The sequence below is a fragment of the Centruroides sculpturatus genome, unplaced genomic scaffold, assembly GCF_000671375.1.
Source record: "Centruroides sculpturatus isolate CEXI.00-Female unplaced genomic scaffold, Cexi_2.0 scaffold1385, whole genome shotgun sequence".
Taxonomy (NCBI): Eukaryota; Metazoa; Arthropoda; class Arachnida; order Scorpiones; family Buthidae; genus Centruroides; species Centruroides sculpturatus.
Window position 1 is genome coordinate 174349 of NW_019385547.1, and position 25373 is coordinate 199721.

The 25373-nt window shown below is 29.7% G+C and overlaps 1 protein-coding gene and 1 pseudogene across 3 annotated transcripts in view; one reads left to right on the forward strand and one right to left on the reverse strand.

Annotated features, from left to right (window-relative positions):
- The window catches only part of LOC111639994 (protein kinase C-binding protein NELL1-like), a 45943-nt gene that overhangs the window by 17464 nt on the left and 3106 nt on the right, over positions 1 to 25373 (forward strand). For 2 of the 3 annotated variants that reach the window (XM_023385987.1, XM_023385989.1), the window contains 16 exons: positions 2904 to 3174; positions 4380 to 4452; positions 6300 to 6382; positions 6482 to 6610; positions 8126 to 8222; positions 8966 to 9048; positions 9125 to 9227; positions 9339 to 9458; positions 9534 to 9671; positions 9874 to 9996; positions 10065 to 10160; positions 10225 to 10362; positions 22627 to 22737; positions 22808 to 23058; positions 23148 to 23375; positions 24666 to 24715. In XM_023385987.1, the coding sequence (XP_023241755.1) occupies positions 2904 to 3174; positions 4380 to 4452; positions 6300 to 6382; positions 6482 to 6610; positions 8126 to 8222; positions 8966 to 9048; positions 9125 to 9227; positions 9339 to 9458; positions 9534 to 9671; positions 9874 to 9996; positions 10065 to 10160; positions 10225 to 10362; positions 22627 to 22737; positions 22808 to 23058; positions 23148 to 23375; positions 24666 to 24715 (2094 nt within the window). The remainder of the gene's footprint in view (positions 1 to 2903; positions 3175 to 4379; positions 4453 to 6299; positions 6383 to 6481; positions 6611 to 8125; positions 8223 to 8965; positions 9049 to 9124; positions 9228 to 9338; positions 9459 to 9533; positions 9672 to 9873; positions 9997 to 10064; positions 10161 to 10224; positions 10363 to 22626; positions 22738 to 22807; positions 23059 to 23147; positions 23376 to 24665; positions 24716 to 25373) is intronic. The other variant, XM_023385988.1, reaches the window with a different exon arrangement.
- LOC111639995 lies at positions 15589 to 16713 on the reverse strand (annotated as a pseudogene).

A 25373-nucleotide genomic window follows, 5' to 3' on the forward strand; every position in this document is an offset into this window, starting at 1 on the left:
TAGAAGAGAATAAATTACCTATTTTTACGCTCTATGCATTGCTTCAATCAGAAATAAGCTTTTAATTTCACAGGAATTTAGTTATATGGGGCAGAAACAATTTTCGAAAATTGCAATTTTTCCTCATTTCCTCTTCCTCCAGCAAAAACTAATTCTTACATTTGATACATGTATTAAACATTAAAAAATTTTATACAGGGGAAATCTGGCAAGAAACCAGATCTTGTCTATCACTAGTCTGGAAAGCACTCTTGCCAACTTATCGCATAGAAATATATAGTTTCCTCCATTTTAGTCATAAGCAGTTCGGAATACTCGAATTTTCGAAATTTTCTCGTGCTGTATTTCTTGGTATTCGGTTTGTTTTAGAATCCAATTTTGATATATCATTGATCCAATTTTATAGTTGTATTTCTATTTATAACAGCTAACCTAGATATAAATTCTTTTCCGTGTATTTAGGATGATTCGATTTCTCAAATGCACGTGTGCAACATCAATAACTGTTGCGCAACACTGCAATAATTCATAACTCAGGTACGATTCCTCAAGGCTGAATTCTGATCAGTATTGGATGAATTTATTAAATCTTACCAATTTTGAAATTTATATATGCAAGAATTAATTTAAATAGGTCAGATAAGATGTTTCATTCTTACTTTATTGCTCGTTTCCTGCATCAAATTCAGCTTGGTCTTCACTTTTATCGAATACCGTCCCGACTTAATAACGTCGTCTCCTCATTTTAATTCCGTTCATTTCAATAGTTTTAAACTTTCAATAAGAGACAAATTAAGTCACGTTTTTATTATTTGGATAGCTGACTATGAAGTTCAGCATGCTTTGATTCAAACATAAGGTGTCTTTTCACCTGTTTCCTGTCAACTGTTCATCTCGCAACTATACATATGTCGAACACAACACAATAAACTAAAGAATTCCACATGGTGGTGGAAAATAATAAACCGACCATTTGTGACCTTTATTGTAGGGCGTGGCCGTCTATTCTTTGTCCAGAACTAAGAACACAGCGCCCATCCTCGCTATTCTGCGCTCTTGTCGATCAACCATTGCCATAATTGGATCAATAAAGCGGTCATCGGATTATTTCTTATTTTTACATATATTGATACTGTTCATACTCCAGCGTAATTGATATGGCATAAGGCGTTTTGAAAATCTAGCCACTTAATCCTATTCTTTGCATTCTTGAATCTTCCTATTTTTTAAAGAAACTTTTATAAGTTAGTGACAGGTGCACGAGAAAGCGAATTGAACGCCAGTGTACGATCTTTCGTCACCTGTTTACCAGAAATGCGAATTTGTTCTTCACTTCGATCGATCAGTTACTTTTGATGGTTCTTCCCTATTTAAAGACAACTAGTTTAACGTCTGGTGGTCCTAGGGGACAATCGGTTGTCGTGGCAACCATCGAGTACAATTGATCCCTTTTTATGGACCGTTCGCTTGTTGATCTCTTCCAAGCTCACTACTTCCGAAAAAGTTTCAAGACGTTCTTTGCCTGAGAAATTGTTTTGGGTTTTTAGCTTCCTCGAAAGGCGGGTAACAATTCCCAAATTGAATCTTAACACTCGAGGCTTGTAATTTCTCTTTTTACCTTATCACCCTATAACACGTGTGATTTACTAATGTCATACCTGCAATTATAATAACTGGGATCTCTGAATATTGTTTATTTTCAAATCAGTTCTCCGATTACTGGAATCATTTTTTTATAATGACTAAATCGTTCATAGTTAGCTTAACTTAATGCCCCATTGACACGCGATTTATTTCTACCAACGATAGCAAACTTTCGATTTCAGTCACGTGTTGCACGAAAGCATTTAGCTGTTCCTACTCCACATCTGCCACAAGAAATATGAAAAGAACTCGAAATTATAACTACAGACTAAATTGTCAATATTGCTTTCGAAATTCTTTCCACAATTCGGATAGCTTTCAATGTTTTTATTTGCCCAAATATATTATTATATCTGTGATTGATGGCGAATAAATCGCATTTAACTTCGGTATCATCTTTTTATGAATTGGATTTTTATATATTTTACCAAGATTTATTGCTCGGATTTTTTTCTTTGTACTTCTATCTCTGTACTTTAATCTGAGAAATTCCTCAGAAGCGCTTTAATAATACGACGTTATTGCTATCGCTGGTGCAGTATAGGTCAGGAGTTGACTTGTCACAGCCATTGATGCAACCAGGTAGAATCTCGACTCTTTTCTTTATTATATTTTCGGTTGCAACTGCGTGCAGTGGAGCATATACTCAAAAGTAAATTCCTATGTAAAGCTGGCATTGCTAGTCTTTTCCAATACACGTCGCGTGTAATTTTTTTTAATTCGCTTCGTTGCTCGATCCATTACTTTTGAATAGCGGGACAAAAATAAAAATGCTTTTAACATTCTCTAAACCCCAACCAGGTGAGCAGTAACTATTGAGAAAGCTTATGTTAAACTGAATTAATAGAACCGCATTTTTTAATGATGAAGCGGCTGCTCTTTCGTAGTTCAAGGGATCATTCGCCTCATTAACTACACATTACTCCTCTAACATGCGGAGGGAATGCATACCGAGTTAGCCAGCATTGTACTGCTCGCTTTGTTAAAGTTTAGGAACAGAANGCTGAATATAAATTTTGAAAAATGCATTTCAAATAAATGCAACGTATAAAAATATATAAATCTTCAACAAATTTTACATGTAAATAATTTAACGTGTGCTTTAAAAATATATATATTTTTGTTTTTCTTGGAATAACATTGTTTTGCTTAACTAATTTATTTAATCGTAGTAGTTAACAAGTACACTTAATTTTTCATTTAAATGAAGATTTTCATATATTTTACTTATGAAAGAGACAATATTTTAATTTTTCCAGGTTTTTAGAATTGCAAAGCAGTGGAAGAAAAAATGAAATTAGATTGCAATATTACCATAACAACCTGAGCCACATGGAAACATTTCCTTATCACTTAGCTGATAATAATTGGCATAAACTTTCAGTAACTGTTAGTGGAAATAATGTTGCCATTTATGTGGACTGCAGTCTTATTTATAAAAGAGTTATTAATGACATTGATAGGAGTTTTACCAATAGGAATATCACTTTATGGCTGGGACAAAGAAATACCAAGCACTTCTTTTTCAAGGTAAGAGATTTAAAAAAAAATTGCATATGCAGTTCAAAATACATGTGTATTACCAATTTTTTTAGAAATTTTTCTGAAAATGTACTTAAGATGTATTTACACAATTTTATTCAACATTCAAATAAATGACTTTTTTTTTTTTGTGCACTGATAGTTTCTTCTTTCAATACAGTCAACACTAGAAAAATTTTATTTTATAAACAGAATATATTTTCTTGCAACCTAGAATAAATCATTATCATCATCTCTACTTTTAGATATGTACATTGTAGCATTTCATAGATCACTCAACAAATTTTATTTTTAAAAGTATAAATGAATTTATCTGATTGTTTGATTTCATGAAATTTTAAATAGCATAAATAATATCTTTTTTAAGTTTTATGTAAAATTAGCAATATGCTATAAAACTATTGAGTCTTACACTATATAAGCAGCTTTAAAAATATGAAATTTTAATTTGAACTTCATATTTTAATATGTAATATAATATGTTAACTATTAACTATATTCTGAGAATATTAGTAAGTTGGCAATTGGCCATATTATACCTGCAAAGTATATTACTTGGCTACTGGCCATAAAATAATCATATTGCATATTTAGAAAATTTTTAAATTTTTGTTTTGCTAAAAATAGAGTAAATTCATAGATTAATTTTATTGAAATGAATGATTAAACTTTAAAGTGAATATTCATGTTTATTGTTTGTAAAATAAATTCTTCTAATACATAAATTTTATTCTACAGTACTTTCATTCATCAAACTCATCATACTAAATCAAAAACTTATATCTAATTATTATTCAGGGTTGAACTTGATGGGCATTAGTAATCTGCAGCATTTTTATGCAAGATCTATCTACCTAAATAAATATAGTCATATATATATACATACATTTTATTTGTGTGTGTATGTACGTGTGTGTATATATATATATGTAATAACACTTGCACTCACACACTATTTAACAGCTGAATGCAATAATTTGCACAATTTTGTAAATAAAATGGTTCAGTGCCTTCATTTTTTAAATTATTATGGATATGCACCTAGTATTATTTTCTTTTAAGATTTGACTTATTTCAAGTGTGTGTGTAATGAACTTCATTACTCAACTTTCATTTTAAAAAGTAAATTTGACCTTTTTGCAAATTTAATAATTTATTCTAAAAATATCTTAATGAATGTATATTCTTTTCAGGGATCTTTACAAGATGTTAGAATAATAGGAAGGCCTCATGGATACACATTGCAGTGTTCTAATTTAGCAACTGGCAAGTAATTGTTTTTTATAAATCTTTGTTCAAAAGAATAAAAATGTAAACAATATCTAGTTATTCCCAAATTTCTCAAATAATTGAAACTAGCAAATCTAAATATTCATTTTGTAATGTTTTTTTTGAGTATATTATCATTTTACACTGATAAGTTTATAGTAATTGTCCATATCTGATTTGTAAATAAAGTAAAAGTAGAAACAATTTTCCATAAACTTTTTTAGAAAAGTTTGGCGAGCAATACAAAGTAAAAGTAAGTCTCTCACAATAAAATATTCTTAGAATGCATCAAGATTACAATTAGTGGACATTTTTTCATGGTATCCTTTATTTCTCATTTCTTCAGGTATTACTTGTCCCATTAAGATGACAATTTAAGATCAAATTTCTGTAAAAAAAAATATATTAAAAATTTATTTAGAACTACCTTGTTTGGGTTTTTTTACTTATCTCAAGGATGGTCTCCTTGATTAGTAACAGAACGTTTTTATTTTTTAATATTGCTTTATATTTTTGAATTCAAAAAATTAAATTCAAATCAATTTTATAAAAATTGCTTTTGCTTATTAGAAAACAATATCTTGAGCATAAGTGAAGATACTCAAGGTATTGTTCTTACATTTGAATTCTAAAAATGTAAGAACAGTAATCTCCAATAATTTGAAAATGAACTTTTAAGCTTAAATTTTGATGATGGTAGGAAAATGTGTGTAGATAAACTTCTTTTTGAAGAAGTGAAAGCAAGATTCTAAACTATTGATTTAGAACCTCTCTTTTCTAGGAAACAATTATCATTTTTAATTAGAAAGGTCAGGTAATCACATTAACTTCATAACAATAACTAGCTGATCAGTGAGGTAAAACTAAAATCAGTGAAAATTCTGGTTTTCTTGACTGAAACATTAACATTGAAAAGACACTGTTTCAACAAAAAGGAAATTAAAGAATTTGAAAAGACTATCCACATCCTCAAAGACCCATACCAGGTGGATGAAAAGAAAATGGATAAGTTGGCAAACAAATGTATAAAGGATACAGTACTGAATAAAGTGGATGTGCTGATAGTCTGAGATGTTAAATCATCATTTCATTGTAAAATAAACACATTAAAGATTCAGTTTCAACAAAATAAAAAAAAATTAGAAGGATATGTTAATACAAATTTTAATAAGTCTAATTTATAATAAATTATTCTCAATTATAACAATTCATCCTGTATTGCTTCTGTTATCTTTAACAACTGGGGCAGGAGTGAAGACCCACAGCTTTTTTGTTACTTTTAGTATGGCCTGATAAAATAAGTTAAATTTAGGTATTTTATCACAAACTTTTGGTTATGAAAACCTTTTTTTCCATTCTCTTTCAATAAATGTTAAATTAAATACTAGAACTAATAATATTGGAACATGTGTGCTAAGTACTTAGTATATATGCCTGCAGTACATTGTGTGGCCTTAATTCCTTTTGAAAAGAGGATGTGGCCTTCTGATTAAAATAAGTTCTTAACACCTGAGTTAGATGTACTTGGAAGTAAGAAATTTTGGCAATTTTTAAACTAATTAAAAGCTGAATGAATAAGTGAATTTTGCTTCACTTATTTATCGTTAGTCAAAGTGAATAAATGAAATAGGAACTATTTAGATTTTAAAATTATTTCAAAATAATTTTAAGAAAATTTCTTTAATAAATGTAAAAAGGACATTTTATTTTTAAGTCTACAAATATATTTAGTTTGATACTTGAGTGTAATGTTAAGGAATAGTGACATTTACTCCACTATAATTTCAGAAATTTTGACTTACTACCATAAATTATACATTTATTTTTTTTTCTCCTTTTATTAGAGTGTCCAACATGTGGTCAATTCAGAGAACTTCAAATTTCAGTAAAAGGATTAGAAAATCATTTAAAAGAACTTATTGAAAGGGTAAATAGCAAATTTTAATTCAGCATACAACCAGAAATTCTTAAAATAACCTTTAAAGTAAAAGAACTATAGAGATCCATATCTTTATTATTAACTTAGTTAGCTCAAGCCGAACAACGTATTTCAGCTGTAGAGGAATGTGAATGCCAAAAGAACTGTTTTGTTAATGGATCTATACATAGAGATGGAGCTAGATGGAAACACAATTGTGATATATGTAATTGTGTGGTAAGTAATATATATATTTTCCCAAATGTAATTAGTATCATCCCAAATCAGTTTTTTCAAAGGTCTTTGCTAATAGCAATAAGATAGTTTGAACAACTTACTTTTTAGATATCTTTAAGAAGTAAATATTTTTCACTTTCCATTTAATTTAGAGGATCAAAAACTATTTTATTTCTTAATAATTTAATATTGTTATTATTGGAATTAATTTTTTTTATAAAAAACTAAACTTCCATACATGTAAAACCTTCATGAACTTTACATCAAAAGTAACAACTCTGCACATTTTAGCCAATATCCAGCAAGAAACTAAAAGAAAGCAAAAGTTTTTCTATGTTTATAATTATAAAGTCATCTTCATAGAGAGAGATTTATTTAAGTAATAAAAACACTTCAAAAAAATCTCAACTTGCATTAAACACTACTTAAAATCATTAGATTAATTTATAACATTTTCTACCAATTACATCAGATAAATAGCTTTGATCATTCATAATGTAAACATCATTATTCCAATATGCATGGTGTAATTTCTTAACTTATGCAATAATGTTTTAATTAATTTTACCCTTTTAGTAAAATATTTTAGTTTTATTGTTTCATTGTATTGTGTTTAAGCCAATGCACAGTAAATGCTTTCACTAACATTTTAAGCTATCAGAAAGTGACATTCCAGGTGAAAATCCTTTTTTAAAGTTTTTAGCCTGTGTCTAAGACAGCAAGTCGCATCTGGTCATGTATATGGTAATTTATAAAAAAATGTTTATATATTAAAGTGGTATTCTTAACTTTTATTTTAAATCAATTTACAATGAACAGGTTTACTTTTGAGATTAAATTTTCTTAAATGTGACTCATATTTGTTCTCCATTAACAAAGTTGAGTAATAAATGTATATTAATCAAAGGATATCTAAGATGTTTTTTCTTAGTATTGAATTATAATCATTAAATATGTAATTTTGAAAACTTTTATGTTGCTATTTTAGAAAGATGATAAAATTTAAGTATTGACCATACAAAATTTTTTAATTTTATCATGATACTAAAATTAAACATTGAAGGTTATCAGAATTTTTAATGAAATTATCAAAATTGATAATTTAAATTCATAATAGTCATTATCAAATTAATACTGTGTTAAGTCACACTATATATATAAATAATTTAGTGTGTGTGTGTGAAATTATTTCGATGTCTATTTTATATATAAACACTTTTTAATCCTTAAATTCTGCTTTTATTTAATAGTTTCTCATTTTCATATTCATAATTTGTAATACTATGTTATTAAAGCATAGTTGAAGACTTTTTTGTTTTTAATTTTTTCCTATATTAAAATTTAATTTAAATGATTTCTGGTATTGGCGAAAATAATTTAGCTTCTTTCATTTTCCGAAAGATGAGACTATATTTTTGTATATAATTACTATCTGGAAGTTCTTTGCTCTAGAATTATTCTTTAAAATCAAAAGTGCTTAGTTTAAGACTATATTTTCTTATTAAATATTTTTAGCGAGGAGTTTTAAAATGCAGTCCTATTAAATGTGGTCCTTCTCAATGTAAGAATCCTGTAATTTTGGAAGATGATCCATGTTGTCCAGTTTGTCGTAGTGAGTATTCAGATTTAATTTGTTTTTTTGTGTAATTAAATGTAAACTTTTAATTCTAATACAATTTTAAATATTTTGAATGATTCTAAAATTAAACTTGCACATCTTAGGATTTCTGAATATTAACTATTAATTATTCAAAATTTTAATTTTTTTAAAATATCAGTTTGTTTTAAAGATTAAACTAAACTTTTTTTTAGAAAATTGCTTACCAGTAATCTCCAATAATTTGAAAATGAACTTTTAAGCTTAAATTTTGATGATGGTAGGAAAATGTGTGTAGATAAACTTCTTTTTGAAGAAGTGAAAGCAAGATTCTAAACTATTGATTTAGAACCTCTCTTTTCTAGGAAACAATTATCATTTTTAATTAGAAAGGTCAGGTAATCACATTAACTTCATAACAATAACTAGCTGATCAGTGAGGTAAAACTAAAATCAGTGAAAATTCTGGTTTTCTTGACTGAAACATTAACATTGAAAAGACACTGTTTCAACACCCCCGAGCGTCTGTGTATCGCTGTTGTCATGGTAACAACCTGGTGGGAAAACTCCCCTTTTGCTCAGCACTACAAGTGGATTAGAGTATAACGAGTATTAAAATGGATCAAGAATGATTAGCATTCAAAAGTAGCTTCATGAAATCGCGCCTCCTAACTNGAATATTAACTATTAATTATTCAAAATTTTAATTTTTTTAAAATATCAGTTTGTTTTAAAGATTAAACTAAACTTTTTTTTAGAAAATTGCTTACTAGAAGGAATTGAATATGATGATGGAGAAACATTCACTCCTCGGGATGATTGCACAGTTTGTACATGTGAAGTAAGTACTGTTTACTAGATATTTTTTTTAAGTTTAATGTGATTTCATTACAATGTTCTAAATCCTAATTACTTAGGATGGTACTACAACATGTAGAAGAGAGACTGCTTGTCCAGAATTGACTTGTCCAGAAAGTGAGCAGTTTAAAGCTGCAGATGAATGTTGTACATATTGCCGTGGTTCGTAATCAAATCTTAATGTTTTAGCAACTTTATTCCAAATTTATAGAAAAATTGTTTTAATATAATATATTGAAAAGAATTAAGGTTTTTGAATAATTTTTCCATTAGGAATGGACTTTTGTTCTCAAGGACATAAATGTCATGTTAATGCTACATGTATAAATCTTTCAACAAAACATATTTGTCAATGTAATAGTGGATATCAAGGAAATGGAACTACCTGTGATGGTTTGTCCTAAAGAACTTTTTCTACATTCCTTTAATGTTTTAAATGTAACATGCCTAAAATTTTTAAAATTTTAGATGTTGATGAATGCAAGACTGAAGGAGGATATTATGGCCATCACTGCAGAGTGAATACAACATGTGTTAACATTCCAGGTTCTTATGTCTGTGAATGTCTGGCAGGTTATAAAAAGTGGGATACTTTTACTTGTAAAGGTAAAAATTTATCTCAAATAATTGAAGTTAATATGCTTTATTTCCAAAACAGTCATTTTTAAATGGTAGAGTTCAGTTATTGTTAAATAACCGTTTTTGTCCATTTTGATGGCAATATATTTTAGTGTAACATGTCATCTATAAACTTGCTACTTGACTTTATCACCCAAGTTTTTGGGATTGATAACTTTTATTTTTTCAGAACATGATGAATGTAGTTCCAATGAACATAATTGTGATAAAAATGCAATCTGTATCAACACTGATGGCAGTTATCTTTGTCGATGTAAGGAAGGATATATAGGGGATGGATTTGTTTGCAATCGTAAGTGATAGTATTTAAATCAATGCAGATGCATTTGCTTTAATTAAAAATTTAAACAATTTTTATAGCTGTATGTAATCAAACATGTGTAAATGGAGGTCGTTGCATTGCACCAGGTGTGTGTGGATGCAGAAGAGGCTATACTGGAAATAGTTGCGAAATTGGTAAGCATAATTATTTAAGTTTTAACATATGTAAAATGATGTTAAGACATCTTTTAATTTGTAGATATTGATGAATGCAGTTTGGGTCTTCATAGTTGTTATGCTAATGCTCGATGTGTTAATATGCCTGGTTGGTACTTCTGTGAATGTAAACATGGATTCCAAACTCGTTATAGGAACAATTCAGGAATATTATGTGAAGGTAACTGTATATCAAATATCTAAAACCTATAAATTAAATAGCACATTAATTAAAGCAGTATTCATTTTTTTTTATAATTTAATGAAATGTATATTGATTTTATTTTTTCTTTTCTAACCATTTCTAAATGGATATACAGAACAGATATGTGCTTCTATATGTTCTATATAAAACCATGAGTTAAATGCTATTGTTTAAATTAATTGCAAAACTAACTTTGAAATGAAAAATGAATTTTTAAATTACTTTATAAAAATTCGTTTCATTAAAGTAATTATGAAAAATTATTAACACAATTTTAATGTTTTTTATACAAACGAGGTTTTATATAATGACTTTATTTCACATAATCTTAGATTTTTAGAAGTAATAAAATGTGAAAATAAAGGTCTTCAAATAACTGAAAATAAATTATTTAAACTTTGTCTAATAATTAATTCAATCTTTGACACCTTTAATATCTGCTGTCTGTTAGTTTAAAATTAATGATTTTGAAATACTTTCTTTTTACACATCATACTGGTTTAAAATAAATAGCATATATATACGATTTTGACAATTATTCAGTAATGTCTGTTTACGAAGGTTTGAAACGGCTTGTCATTTAATATCGGCCAAAGCATGGTTATGGTTTATGGATAGGCTTTAAGAATCAAATATGCAGATATTTTCTGCACCAAATGGTAGTGGTTGTACCAAACCACTATTTGGTTAAACTCTTAAAGCCAGGTAGTAGTTATTTGAATTTGCTGAGTTCTTTTTTGATAGTTTCATAATTCTCAGCTGATTGTTATTAGAAAGTTAGCATCAAAATTTTGCTAATGGCAAGAGCTATGGATACCCAATGATTTCAGTTAGCTAAACCTTCTTTGCCAGAAAAAGTTCCTGAAACAGACAATAAAAAAAATTAATAAAGCAAGACAGAGCTCAAATTTTTGACTGAAACATCCTCAAAAAATGGATGACATTATGGATGAGTTCATTTTGCACTATATAATGTTTTATCAATTTTTGTTTTTGGCACTGTTCACATAACATGTAGTTAATTAATAATTAACTTTATTCACTCTCAGATACAACTGACTGGAGTGATGACTACATAAGAGCTCTCTCAGACATTCAAAGTATGTAGGAATTTCCACCTTTGACTTGACACTCGGATCTGTTGTAACTTGATCTTCCCCCTCTAAAACGAAGTCTCAGAGATGTGCAGGTAGTGTCCATGTTCTAGAGCTTCTCCTAACCAGTGGTCCTTTGTCCTGATGTTGATTATTCTGGGGAGCTGGATGTTGCCTGTTCTGGAGTGGTGGTTCTCTTCAAGCTATCAGTTGATCAATGTGTCTCCTTTCTATAGTTCCTTCTAGTGAAGCTATCATGTATGTATATATGGTCTGGTCTGCTTTGTCACCTTACCCGGTTTCCACTTTTTTGCATCTCTATAGCATCGGTAATTGATGTTGTCTCCTATCTGGAATTCTCCTATTCTTGTTTCCTCTTTTCTATCCTTATATAGGTGTGGATTTAATCAATCATAGATGGTATGTAGTCTTCTTCCCATCAGTAGTTCTGCTGCCGTTTTTCCTGTAGTGTTACTAAGTGTTGTGTGTAAGCTAAACAAGTCTGGGGAGAAACACCTCACTTTTTTCTTGGCTGTGATGTAATTTTTCGATTCTCCTCTTTTATAGTTTGGACTTATCTCTCTACTTGTCTGTTGGAAGAGGGATGATATGGAGGGGTAAATGTGCTGTATCCCATTTTTTCGTATAAATTCTTCCATTTCTTGGGATTTAAAGCTTTGATGATTGTCTGATACAATTTTTGTATTTGGTTGTCCATGTGTACTAAATATTCTTCTCAATAGTTTCACAGTTTTCTGGGTTGACTGCGTTTGTACCTCTACCTCCACTCACTTCGAATAAGCACCCACTAGAATAAAATATGTACATCCATAGTGTGGTCCTGCATGATCAATGTGTACTTGGTCCCGAGGGGGACCAATGAGTGTCTTTAACTGGGGTTGGGTTTGACCTCTGTTCTTGTGCATTTTCTGCACATAGACTTCAAAATTGAAGAGACGGTATCTATTTCAGGCTACCAAAAATAGCTCCTGGCTGTTCTTTTCATTCTAGACATGCCTTCATGTGTGGAGTGTAACAGGTGTAATAGCTGTGGTTGCAATGTTCTAGAGATAACTACTGTTCCCATAAAATGCTGCTGCAGTGAATTGAAAGTTTTTTAGCTTTTGCCTAGTGAAAGGAGCAAGTTCTAAATTGTATACTTGCTTACTGGAGAATTAATTCAATAAAAATAAAAACCATTCAACTATCCAGCATAATTTTTTAATAACATAAAAACGTTTTCAAACGCATTAAGCATTCATCATCAGTTATTTCTCTAATTCGAAAATGGGAAATTCGAAAAATTGCAAGCAAATTTCAAATAAATGGTTATGCAAAAAATTAAAAAAATTAAAAGCATGTTATAAACAAAAGTGATACATACAAATTTCTGTGTTTAATAAATAAATAATAAAAAAATAAATATCTTATCAAGGATCATCCTAATCCTGATTAAGCCTTTTATTTAGATCTATTCCAATTCGTCGCAAAAAGATTTCCAAGCGGACGAAAGCCCGTCAGCATCCCTACAGTTGATACACTGAGCGCTCTTCTGTGCCCTATGGATTTCCAGCTTTTCAAGATATTTTACTGTGTGTCTAGATCTGGTAGCTTTTTATAGAGGCCTGGTCCCAGAAGACAGTAATGCCTTGTTGTTTAGCATAAGTGGCAAGGACCGTACTGTCAACTGTTTTGTTCACTGAAAACTTATGTTCATTGATTCTTTTTTCAAATTCCTCAAAGTTGCGCCTATATATACTAAGTTAGAGTTGAACCTATGATCTCTTAGCGGTATTGAGTATATTCCTGTTAAGGAGTTATTCATAATCCCCCTTATCATTCCTTAATATCCTGTATATAGTGGGATTACGTCTATAAACTATTTGTAAGTTCTTATTTTTGGAAACACTCTTGACAATTGGTTTAAGGAAGGGTATATAATCAAGGACCAGTTTTTCTTTTTGGTGGTTTTGCTTTTGCCTACTTGCAAGATTATCATCTTTCTTAATGAGAGCCTCTATTCATTTTCTTCCATAGCCATGCTGTATGGCGGTTCTTCATATATGTTGTAATTCCTTAACAGTATCGCAAACGTTTGTGCAATGCGTATGTGCTCTTCTTATCCAAGATCGAAATACCACCATTTTAATATGCTCTGGATCTGCCAAATTCTTAGGGATAATGATGGGGATAGATGTCGGTTTACGATAAATATTGGTTCAAACTTCCCCTTTTATGCATGTTATAGTCAGATCCAAGAAATTAATGCTACCACTATCTTGTTGCTCCAATTCCAATGTTAAACCATACGGGTTACTGTTTATCAGATCTATAAAATGCTTGATGTAGCGATTATCCTTCCACAAGATAAAGACATCATCAACATATCTTGCATATATCAATATATCTTGTTGTAAGGAAGGGAGGATACTGTTTTCCAGATTACGGAGTACCAACTTGCAGAGGGCTGATGACATGGGGGCTACCCATCGGTACTCCCTGCCCCTGTAGATAAGTTTTATTTTCGAATTCAAAGAAAGATGTGTGACAAATTAAGTCCACTAATTCTAAAATCTGCATGTGGTATTTGGTAGCATTATTAATTAACATTAGCAAATAAAAAATTTCTCAAGGCACAAAAACATGGAGGCAGTTTGATTGATGGGTATAATGCCTTATAATCTAAAACTGTCATCCATTCCTCATTCATGAGGGCAATATTTTCCAGTTTTAGGATAAAGTCCACCTAGTTTTTTATTGAAAAAGGTGAAACCTGCATCTTTCTTTTTATAAATTTAACAAGTCGTTTTTCTATTCTGAAGGTTGGAGCATTACATTTTTCTACTACAGGGCGTAACTGCGAACCATGTTTATGGGTTTTCCCAAAGGCAAAAATTCTTGGTGTCCTGGGAGCTTGTAAAGTAGCAGTCTTCATACCCAGATAATTGGCTAAAGGAGTTAGGGTAAATTTTCTCACTCTTTGTTGTAAGGCTTCTAGGTAATTACTCGGGGCAGGACGACATTCGGTGCTGTCGATGTACTCATGCAGCTTTTCTCTATGAGCTCCGTTCGATGAGTACAACACCTTTTTGATTTATCAGCCTTTATGAGAACAACATTGTTTTTTTGGAGCCATTCCTTTGTTTCTTTAATGTGCCTTTTGGAAAAGTATAGTTTTGGAAAAGTAAAGTAATTTTGTTAGAATACCTCTCCTTCTCAGCATATAATCTTGATGAACGCTTAATGCATTTGAAAACGGTTTTTACGCTATTAAAGAATTATGCTGGATAGTTGAATGGTTTTTATTTTTATTGGCGCAAGTTCTTCTGGACTACTAAGTGGCCATTCGTGTAAGATTGCATGTTCAACTCTTTTTTTAACACTGAGTCTTTGTTTGTCTCTGCTTACTTCCTGAGATGTGATGGGCAATTCTGGCTGTTCAAATATAAGGAATATCTCTCCTGGTTTGGAGATGGTCTTTTCTTCCACAGTATGGTATATGAGAATTCATCAGCATTAGTCATCTCTGCTGACCAATGATGTTCAATCCTATGAGTATGCTGCTAGTTTCAAACACCAACGAATCATTCTGGGTGAGATTAAATCAGGAATTGGTTTAGCAGGGTTCAGAAGGCCCACAACTGACTTACAATCCGTATATATAGTAAAATTTTGGTCAGCTTGGTAATTATGAAATTTTGTGATGCCAAAGATTATAGCTAATACTTCTCTTGAATTGTGAATGATTTCTTTCTACTGGGTGGAGTGTCCTAGATGCAAAGTATATAGGAGCTTCTGATCCATTTGGTAATGTGCATGAAAGTATTGCTCCAACTCCATATGCTGAAGTATCACATGACAACAATACTGGTTTATTTAAATCATAATGTATTAATAATGTTTCTGGTGTTATCATCTTTTTTATTTTCACAAATTCTTTGCTGTGTTCTTTTTCCAGATCTATGGTTTGTCTTTATCTAGGAGTCTATATAATGGTTCAGCTTCGGTTGCTTTATCTTTCAAAAATCTATCATAGAAGTTTACAAATCCCCAAAAATGCTTGTAACACTTGTTTGTTTTTTGGGTCCTGAACCTGTTGGATAACTGCAATTTTATCTGGTGTGGGTTGAATGCCCTGAGCATCTATCAACTATCCTAAAAATTTAAGTTGATTTGTCTTAAATAGGCATTTGGTATTGTTCAGTTTTAGTCCAGCTTCTGAAATCCAGTTAAGAATTTTCAACTTTTGATGTAGGGCTTCTTCATTGAGTCCCATGACAAGTATATTATCTATCATCAGTTGTCCCTGGAATACCTCCTAGGATCTTTTCCATCTCTCTGGCAAATAGCTGGACAACTACTCACACTCCAAATGGTAGTCTTTTCATGTCTATATAAACCCTTGCATGTGTTGATAGTCAGTATCTCGGATGACTTCTGGTCCACAGGAAATTGGAAGTATGCTTCCTTGAAATCCAGCTTTGCAAATACCTTTCCACCAGATAATGAAATAAGGAAGCAAGTATATTGTTAATGGCAGGCAATGGGTATACATCTACTTTACTGCTGCACCATAAACAGAGGCAATAAATCTCCACATAAATGTACACTTCCATCTGGTTTTGCAACGGGTACCACAGGAGTGGCCCACTTAGAAGTTCTAACTGGTTCTATTTTCGTAACTGATGAAGTCGATTCAACTCTTGTTCTACCTTTGTTCTCAATGCAAAAGGAACCTGTCTTGCCCACATAAAAATAAGCTTAGCTTCTTTATTTATCGCTAAACTGACTACCTCACCTCTAAATAGACCCATTTCTGAATTATTGAATAAATGCTGGAATTTTTGTATCAGATCATCTGCATCATGTTGGTGATATAGTCCCTCTATTCTGATTCCTAATGGTTCAAACCAATTTCTTCCAACAAGTCCTGGTCCATTTCCTTTAATCACTAACAATGGCAGATTCATAACTCTTCCTTTAAATTGTACACTCACCATTTGTAGTGACCACTACCTCCCAGATTCTGATCCGCCCATGTCTGTAATTTGACTTCTCCCGGTTCTAACTTATCTCGCTGGATTTTAATTTCTTTTAACGTCCATTTGCTCACTACAGTGTACCCAGCCCCTGAATCAATTTCCATCATGACTGGTATATTTTCAATATTAAGATTTTTAAGGGTGGTATCCTACTTCCATGTATTTTGAATAGAGATGTATATTCCTCTATCTGATTCGATGTCAAATTTTTATGTTCTTCAATTCTGTGTACTTTGGCTCTCTGGCTGGATACCTCTTTCCATTGTGTCCCAATTTGGTTTCTTCCCTGGTTTGGAATTTTTCTCCGTCCACTCTTGTTTCGTGATACATGCTTTTTCTATGTGTCCCTCTGCAGAATTTACAGATTACTTGAGCAAATCTGCAATTATTTGGGTTATTACTTCCAGTGCACCGAAAACAGCGTAATATAGCAGACTCATTCTTTCTCTTGTAGTTCACCTCTAAGTTATACACTTGGGTGTTGTTTCCGTCTGACCCAAGTTGGCTAATATCTTTAGATTCTGCCAATGTTGCATCTAAAATGGCCTTATAAGTAGTGTCCGTTTTTGCCAATGACACGTGTTGTATTCCTTTATCCCTTAAACCAGCCACTAGCCTATCTCTTAACATATGCTCTAGTGAGGTGCCGAAGTTGCAATTCATTGCAATTTTCCATAGTTCCACGACATAGTCGTTGATACGCTCTCTTGTTTTTTGTGACCTCTGGTTAAATTTGAACGATTCGACGATTTGACAGTTTCACTAGGTTTCAGGTTAAAATGGCTATCAAGAGCATTAAGAACTTCATTGAAGTTAACTTGTGTCATTTCTTTTGGAGCTAGGAGTGTTACTACAAGTTCATATAGGGTTTCACCGCACACAGTAAAAAATAAAGCACACTTATCTTGGTCATTTTCAATCTGGTTTGCCTTCAAGCAAAAATTAAAGCGGTCCTTGTAGGTTTTCTATTGGCTGTCCATTTCGAAACAAACTCCACTGGTTGATGTTCCTGGGATCGACATTTCTTGCTTTTGATCTCAAATTGTAATTTCTGCTGGTAAGTCTGTATCTTAGTCCTCGTTGCCAATTTTATATTGATTTATTGACTGTTTCACATAAAAACATGTAGTTAATTAACAATTAACTTTATTCACTCTCAGATATAACTAACTGGGGTGACGACTACACAAGAGCTCTGACATTCAAAAAGTATGTAGTAATTTCCACCTTTTGACTTGACACTCAGATCAACTTACAACAGATCAGTTACAACATAATGATTGTTGGCTAGCTAGTAATAATACATTTTATTCATTTGGATTCTTCAAAACTTCAGATAATTAAATATAAAAGTTCATCAAAAAGGTGCAGCTTCCTGAAAACTGTTTGGATTGCCATTTTAATGAAGGTTATTGTAAGCCATTGTTTTCCTGAACTGCAATTGCAAATGATCTTTTTTAATTAAGAATTTTTGGTTTTAAAATTATAGGTCTGTCAAATATTTAAATACTTATGTCAATACAGTAATTTGTGCAGTGTTGCCTGACAGGTTAATTTAGAAATTCTGTTTGTTTTCAGATTCTGTTAAGAGATTCTGATACTGCTGCTTGCATATTTTAAATTTCTCCCTTGATAAAATGAAAGCCATGAATTAATTTTTAGTTTAGTTTAAAATAGCTATTAAAATATTTTACGAAAATAAATGGTTTAATGTGTGGGTTGTTTTCTCTCTAAGCATTAAAAAATATACACATCTCATGTTTAATACATTGAAAAATATTTTATCAACTGCTCTTGCAGTGTTTAATTATCCAAATTGCTTTGTTTTTTCCATTTAGAACCATTTCATTCATGTATGTGTAAAAATAATTCCCACCTTTTATAAATGGAAAATTTGACACTAAACACTAATCTTATATTTAACATCAAATATTGGAGGAAAAAATTTAATTTTATTGACAAGTGAATTAAAATTTTTTTTTAAATTCTGAAATTATTCTTGGAGCTGTTTTTTTTAATAATGCTTTAAGATGATTTGAAAACGTATTATGAAGATATCTTTCCACATTATCAAAATTTCTACCGTAAGATGTTTAAATATATGGCTTTGCAAGCTTATATTGTAAAATCATAAATTTTAAATTAAATATTCAGTTAGATATTTTTACAATGAGCATAATATTATCAGCTGCTTTGCAGCTATGTATAAAGTCAAGGATTTATTGGAATTTTTAAAAATTTAGTAGCAATTTTTTTTTCCTTCTGCATGAGAACATGTAGAGAAGGTTAAGGTATAACTTGTTGATCTTGACTGTGTGATCTGTCATATCAAGAAAATTTTTCTAAATATGAATTTTTTGTGAAACCTTTTTGGCAAATTTTCTGATCACTACTATTATTGTCATAGTGAATTAAATGGCAAATGTCCAAAATAGTACATTGGAAATTGGCATGCAACATAAGATTTTCATTTTTCACTGTAATAAAATACAATAAATATTTTATAATGCAGCTATCCTTCAAATAGTATATGAATTATTAATTGAAAAATTCGTTCTGATGAAATAAGACAATTGATGTCATAAACTATGAAACTTGTTTTATATTAAATTTGGTTCAGTTTGATTTTATATGTAGTTAATTTGATTCTTCTTCAGCTTTTTATTGTAAACAAATTATACATGTTTGAAATTCAGATAACTTTGGCACAATTTTTTAAAGCTTTAAAAGAAACAATAGTTAAGTGTGTAACTTTCAGTTATGCATACCAAAAATTTTTTTTTGTCATATACTACTTGTATATCAAATACAATGTAAACTGCTGCAAATTCTGGAAACAAAGTTTAATAAAGACTTTTTTTTTAAATTTTGATTTTCAAAATATTAATTCCAATTATATATTTAACTTTAAAACTGATTTTAATACAATTTAGTTTACTTGGATATTTTTACATTGTGTGCATTTTTAATTTGTAATCATAATGGTAGCATTTTGTTTATGAAATGTTCAGAACTAGTGGATCTTCCTATCTAATTGAAGACTATGTAAGGGTAGAAGTTTTATGAAATTTGTGATCAATATGATTTTCATGCCAAATATTGTATACTAAAATGGAGAAGGTACTGAGGTCAGCATTATTTGTACATTTTTTATCACTAAAAACATACAATAAAATGATAAACGTACATGTAATGCCGACCTCGGTGCCTTCTCCATTTTAGTTTATACTAAAATCATTAGAACATATTTCAGATATTTCTTTAAATTGGTCAAATTAAAATATATTAAAAAATTTTAGTTGATAAATTGTAGCAAAACTATTCTAATATTTAAAATGCATATTATTTGTAATCTGAAAATAATAGAACTAATTAAATCTTGGCATTTCATTAGTTTTGTTTTTAATGGTATTTATATGATAAAATTTTTATGTAGTCTGTGATTTTCTGAAATAGAGCATTTAAATTTTCATTCATATTCCTACAGAACACTTCTATTAAATTTTTGATATTGTGAATGTGTATAGAGTTATATAGAAAATCTAGTCATTTTAATTATTAAAAGCATGTTTGGTTTTTTTAAATTGAAGTCCAAGTACTATTGTGAAGTTTTTACATGACTTTGAACTTATAAGTGTATAAGACAAAACATTATAACAGTATAAAGTTCTGAACATTTATTTTACATATAAATTAATGAATCTTCACTTCAACTGTGTACTATTAGTCAACTTGTTTTTCTTAATGCTTAAGAAAAACACATTTGATTAGCAATTTGATTATCCTTTAAATAAAACTGTTTTTCTGGAGAAAACATACAAAAACTTACTTTTGTATTTTGGAAAAAAACACCCATAGCTTAGATTTCAAGTAAAAAGTTAAAATGCAAATACCAAAAGCTCACTTGTTCATGGTTTGTCTGTTTTTTTTCTTAATGTCAATATGTACTGTACATTATGATCTATTCCAAGAAACTTCGTGCTTTTGCTTCCCAAAGAACACGTCAAATTTCTTTTTAGATTCTAAATTTAAAATTACAGTAAAATATATTATACTTAAGAAATTGCTTTTTCTAAATTCTTCTTAATAAAACTTATCATTTAGCTTAAATTTTTTAAAGTGAAACTTAGGTTTAATATTTTAACAGAATTTTGTATTATATTAATTTGGAACAAAATTTTGTTTTCCAGAATTTTTCATTTCCCATTTTGAGCCTTTTTTGTATTAATTGTAAGACTTAGCATCTTCTTTCAATATTTATAAAAATAGTTCTCCATAATTTTGAAAGCAATGAATTCTAGATTTTGTAGATTAGTTTAGAAGACAGCTGCGTTGAGCAGACTTTCCAGTTTAGCTTAGTAATAGGATTGTTACTTGCCCTGATTATGTAGCCATTGTCTAATGCAGACAACAAACAAAAATTGTCCACTATTTTCTAAAGTATCTATTCAGGAGACGTTAAAATTCATGTTTTCATATAAAAAGCGCAAAGCACTGATCATTTCTAAAAATAAGTACTAAATATTTTGTTTTTATAGGATGCCCTTGTCAAACAAGATTCAGTTCCATTTTTTAGATATCCTACATTCAGTGGAAAAACATTTTGGTAGTACTTCTCTTGCTTAATTTCTTTCATTATTCAACTTTGCTTTGTTATTCTTTCTTTCAAAATCTTAGTAAATCAAATGATCCACGTTGAGAAATTTTATTAGAAATGCTGCTTGAAATATGGATAGCATTTATTGGTTAATTTTAGATACTAGAGTTGTTGTAATTTTGATTTCCATTATAGTCCAGATCTAAATTTCTCTCTATTTTTTAATCATTACTTTTTAACTGTTAAATTTAGCATAAAATGATGCTTAGCTCTATTACCAAATTAGGACAATTTTTTACATGATAATTAACAACGTAAGATTCTTTCTATTTGTTTGTCTAGTTTGATTTCTGTTTATTTTTTACAAAAGTTGTGAAAGAGTACTTGAAAAACTGCCAGATTGCCATTGAATGCCAATTATTTTAGTAGATACCTTTCTTCAGATGATTTGGTCCCGAAATGCTTTGCTAAATCAGAGCTTGTCTTCTGTGATGCATTTTTGAAATACAGTAATACCTCGACTTACGCAAACCCGAAGTTATGCGATTTTCAAATCTTGCCGATTCGTCTTTTGTTTGAGTGCCATGCAACTCTTGATTACTCACTTCCCCCACACTATTGTTCAGCTTGCTTACATGTTCGGATGTGTCGCGCGGAATTGACACATAGCTACAATTTATTTTGTTATTTATTTCTGTTTGTTATATCTATGGAGACTCGAGAGACTCTGTGGTGATTTCTTGTAACTGTGAACGAATCAAAAGACGAGATAAGATTAACGAGAACATTTATTAGCTTACATACATCAAACTTGGATTTTACACAAATTGCTAAATTATACCCCGACTTACGTGGTTATTGCTCGGTCCCACCTATCACATAAGTTTGGAGTATAACTGGAATATATTAAAGCAATACATCAAAAATGCTCCAATAAACCTTTAAAATGCAGCTTATTTTGCTAAATACCAAATGTTTTTGGTCAGCTTTACTGACCTTCAGGCTTGAACAAAAAATTTTAATTTCAAACTGAAAATTCTTTTGCCAGAACAATTCTATTAATTTTAGATGTATTGCAGTAAGTGCAGTTAAAGATATAGGAGACATATATATTAAAGCATTTTTAAGTCTGTTTCTTATGATAAACTCAAAAGACTTTTTTCTAAATATTAATATTATTTAATAATTCATTTAAAAAAAAATGAAATACTTTGAAATATTTTTTAGTTCCACTTATTTCTAAGTATCACAAATTTGTAAAATGTGATTTTGTTTCAACAATTATTTATATTAAACTTTAAAATCTACTGAATGCATCAAAAAAGCTACACTAAAATTTTCAAATTGGCAGTTTGTTTGTCAGTAAATGTTCTTTAATAATTTGCATATAAAACTACTAAATATATTTGAAAATTTATCTAATTAATTATAAAAATGAAATAGATAAATTTTATCTATTACAGAAATATGCTAAGTTTTCTATAAACTTTGTTTTTACTTTTTTTAGATATTAATGAATGTGAATTAGGTATTCACACTTGTCATCCATCTGCAACCTGTGTTAATGAAGAAGGCAGCTTTAGTTGTAAATGCCAAAATACAACAACTTGTTCTCTTAGTAGGTTTTTATTATTGACATTTAAGATTTAGTTTAAAGTGCACTGTATAAAATTTACTTTATATTACAGATTGCCTATATTATGAAGAAGAAAAATATAATGGGGAGAAATGGATATCACCAACAAATCTTTGTCATCATTGTAACTGTGTCAATGGTGTTGTGCATTGTGAAAGATCTTGTGACTGTAGCAGTGGCAATGTGGATACTTCTTGCTGTCCACATTGTTATAAAAATAGGACTTGTAAACATCAAGAATCTTCAAAAATATTACAGAATGGAGAAAAATGGATTTATCAGTGCCAAACATGTGAATGTCTGGTAATTTTAACCATGAAATTTTTAAACTTTTAGGTCTGACATGTTGCAGTAGAATTATTACTAAGTTTTTAAATTTTCCATTTCAATAGAATGGTGAGATTGATTGCTGGGAAATGGAATGCCCTCCTGTTTCTTGTAATGAACCTACATACCGACCAGGTGATTGTTGTATTCATTGTGAAGAACAGACCTGCTCACAAATAGTTTATGGTAATAATCTGTCACTGAGTATTGGTTGTATGTATCATGATCATACTTACAATTCAGGAGAAGTTGTACCAGCTACTCATGATCAGTGTGCTTCCTGCAAATGTCAAGTAAGATATTGCAATTTCTATTATTGAATGAACATTTTTTTTTCAATTTAAAAAATGATTAACAAGCAAGTTAATCATTTTAAATATAGAAACCCGTACACATTATTTTTGTAGTCTAAATTGGAAGTGACTTTTTAAGTATTAAGAACTGGATCTTTTAGTACAATGAGCTTTTTAAATGTAAAGAAATCTATCTTTTCTTTTGCATTAAGTTCATAACACCAAAAGATAAATAAAATATCCTTCAATAAAAAATACCACCAAAAATTTATTCCACTAAACTGGAAATGTTTGGAAACAATATACAGTAGCACTTCATATTCAAAGATTTTTTTACAAGATTTGAAACGAATAATATAAAGAAAATCACAAATATAAATTTTATTAAAATGGACAGTCAATATAATTAATTCTAGTTTTCTAAAAGAATCATTTGCATTATATAAACAAATTTGACAAATTTTTAAAATAATAAAAAAAAAATCATGTAATTTTTGAGATTTTTTCTTTATTCAGAAAATTAAAAGTGCCTACTCTTTTTAAAAAAGCGAATCAGATACATTTTACAAATACAGCAATTCGTTTGGAACTGAATAGTGACTTAAATCTTCAGATTTTGCATGTAGTAATAATTAAGTTTTTAAGTCTTAATTAATACAAGTGCATTTCAATTATTTATACTTATGTGGATTTACTTTAAAACACACTTGAAAAATTCTAGATTAAACTTATTATTAGTGAACATAATTTAAGAATGCATTAAGAAAAGAAGAAAAAAATGTGTACAGGTTATTTATAACTTCCCCTTTAGTCAATTTCTAACAAATTTGCACCAAAAATTAAAATATTTCTAATTGTTTTTAAACTTGTCATTTTGTTCTGATTTTAAAAAATTTTTTCAAATCCTCCAGGTGATTTTGTTAATTACTTAGGAAGGATGATTAATTTTGAATGAAATGAACATTGAAATGTGCATTCAAATCTACTCCATGATGTGCTGTGCAGCAATGCAGCCTTTGCTTGTTTTGGTGCAAGTTTGATTTGGTACTAACAATGTGGAATGAAAGTGAAAATCTGTTGGTAATTCTTCTTCTGTTCAACTAACAAAATAACCATGTTACTAATAAGAGAAGTATTTAATTTTAAAATTTTTTATTAATGATGAAGTAAGTCTAATTGACTAATAATCAGAAGAAGAACCACCTTTTTTTGTTTTCCACATTAATATTAATATTGGTTAACTTTTAACTATCCTGTTGTTGTTCTGTCTACATAATACTCCTCTTACAGGTTCCACACTGTGAACACTCGGTGAGCAATACGGGTTATAGTTCCCATCGGTAAAGCCATTTTGTTGAATTTAACACATCTGCATAGCTGCACACACTTCTACTGCTATTGCATCATTTTCTTATGCATGGATTTTTAATCTTTTTTTCCCCTTATTGCTTAAATTAAGTAACAAACTAAAATTCTTTTTTAATTCACTTTTTAAAATTTTAGTATGCTTTTTCACTTAATTTGTATTTTCTTTGTGCAATTCTTGCTTAGCTTAATTAAAATAAATTTAAATAAAGCAATCATAAACATTTCATTATGTTTTGACTGTTAGGATACTGCTAATTTGTACTGCAATATTTTGTTATACAGGATAAGATTTTTCCGTTTATTCAAATTTAAAGTTTTGCTTTTAATTAGTATTATTTTTAATGACAATTTTAATAAAATGGCATTAATTTCATTTATAAATTTTAGCTGTAATGTTAAATCTAGATAAACTGCCATTATTCTAAATTAACCTTTATATAACATACTGTTTATGCATTATACCAGTATGCTTCTAAACTATAATAACAGGATTATTTATTTATTGGAAGTTATAAATGTGCACATTTAAATTAAATTTTACCATTTCTCAAATTATAAACTGATTTTAATACATTTTGGAAAAATACATCTAAATTTTAAGTTATTCATTTGAAATATGAATTGGTTGCT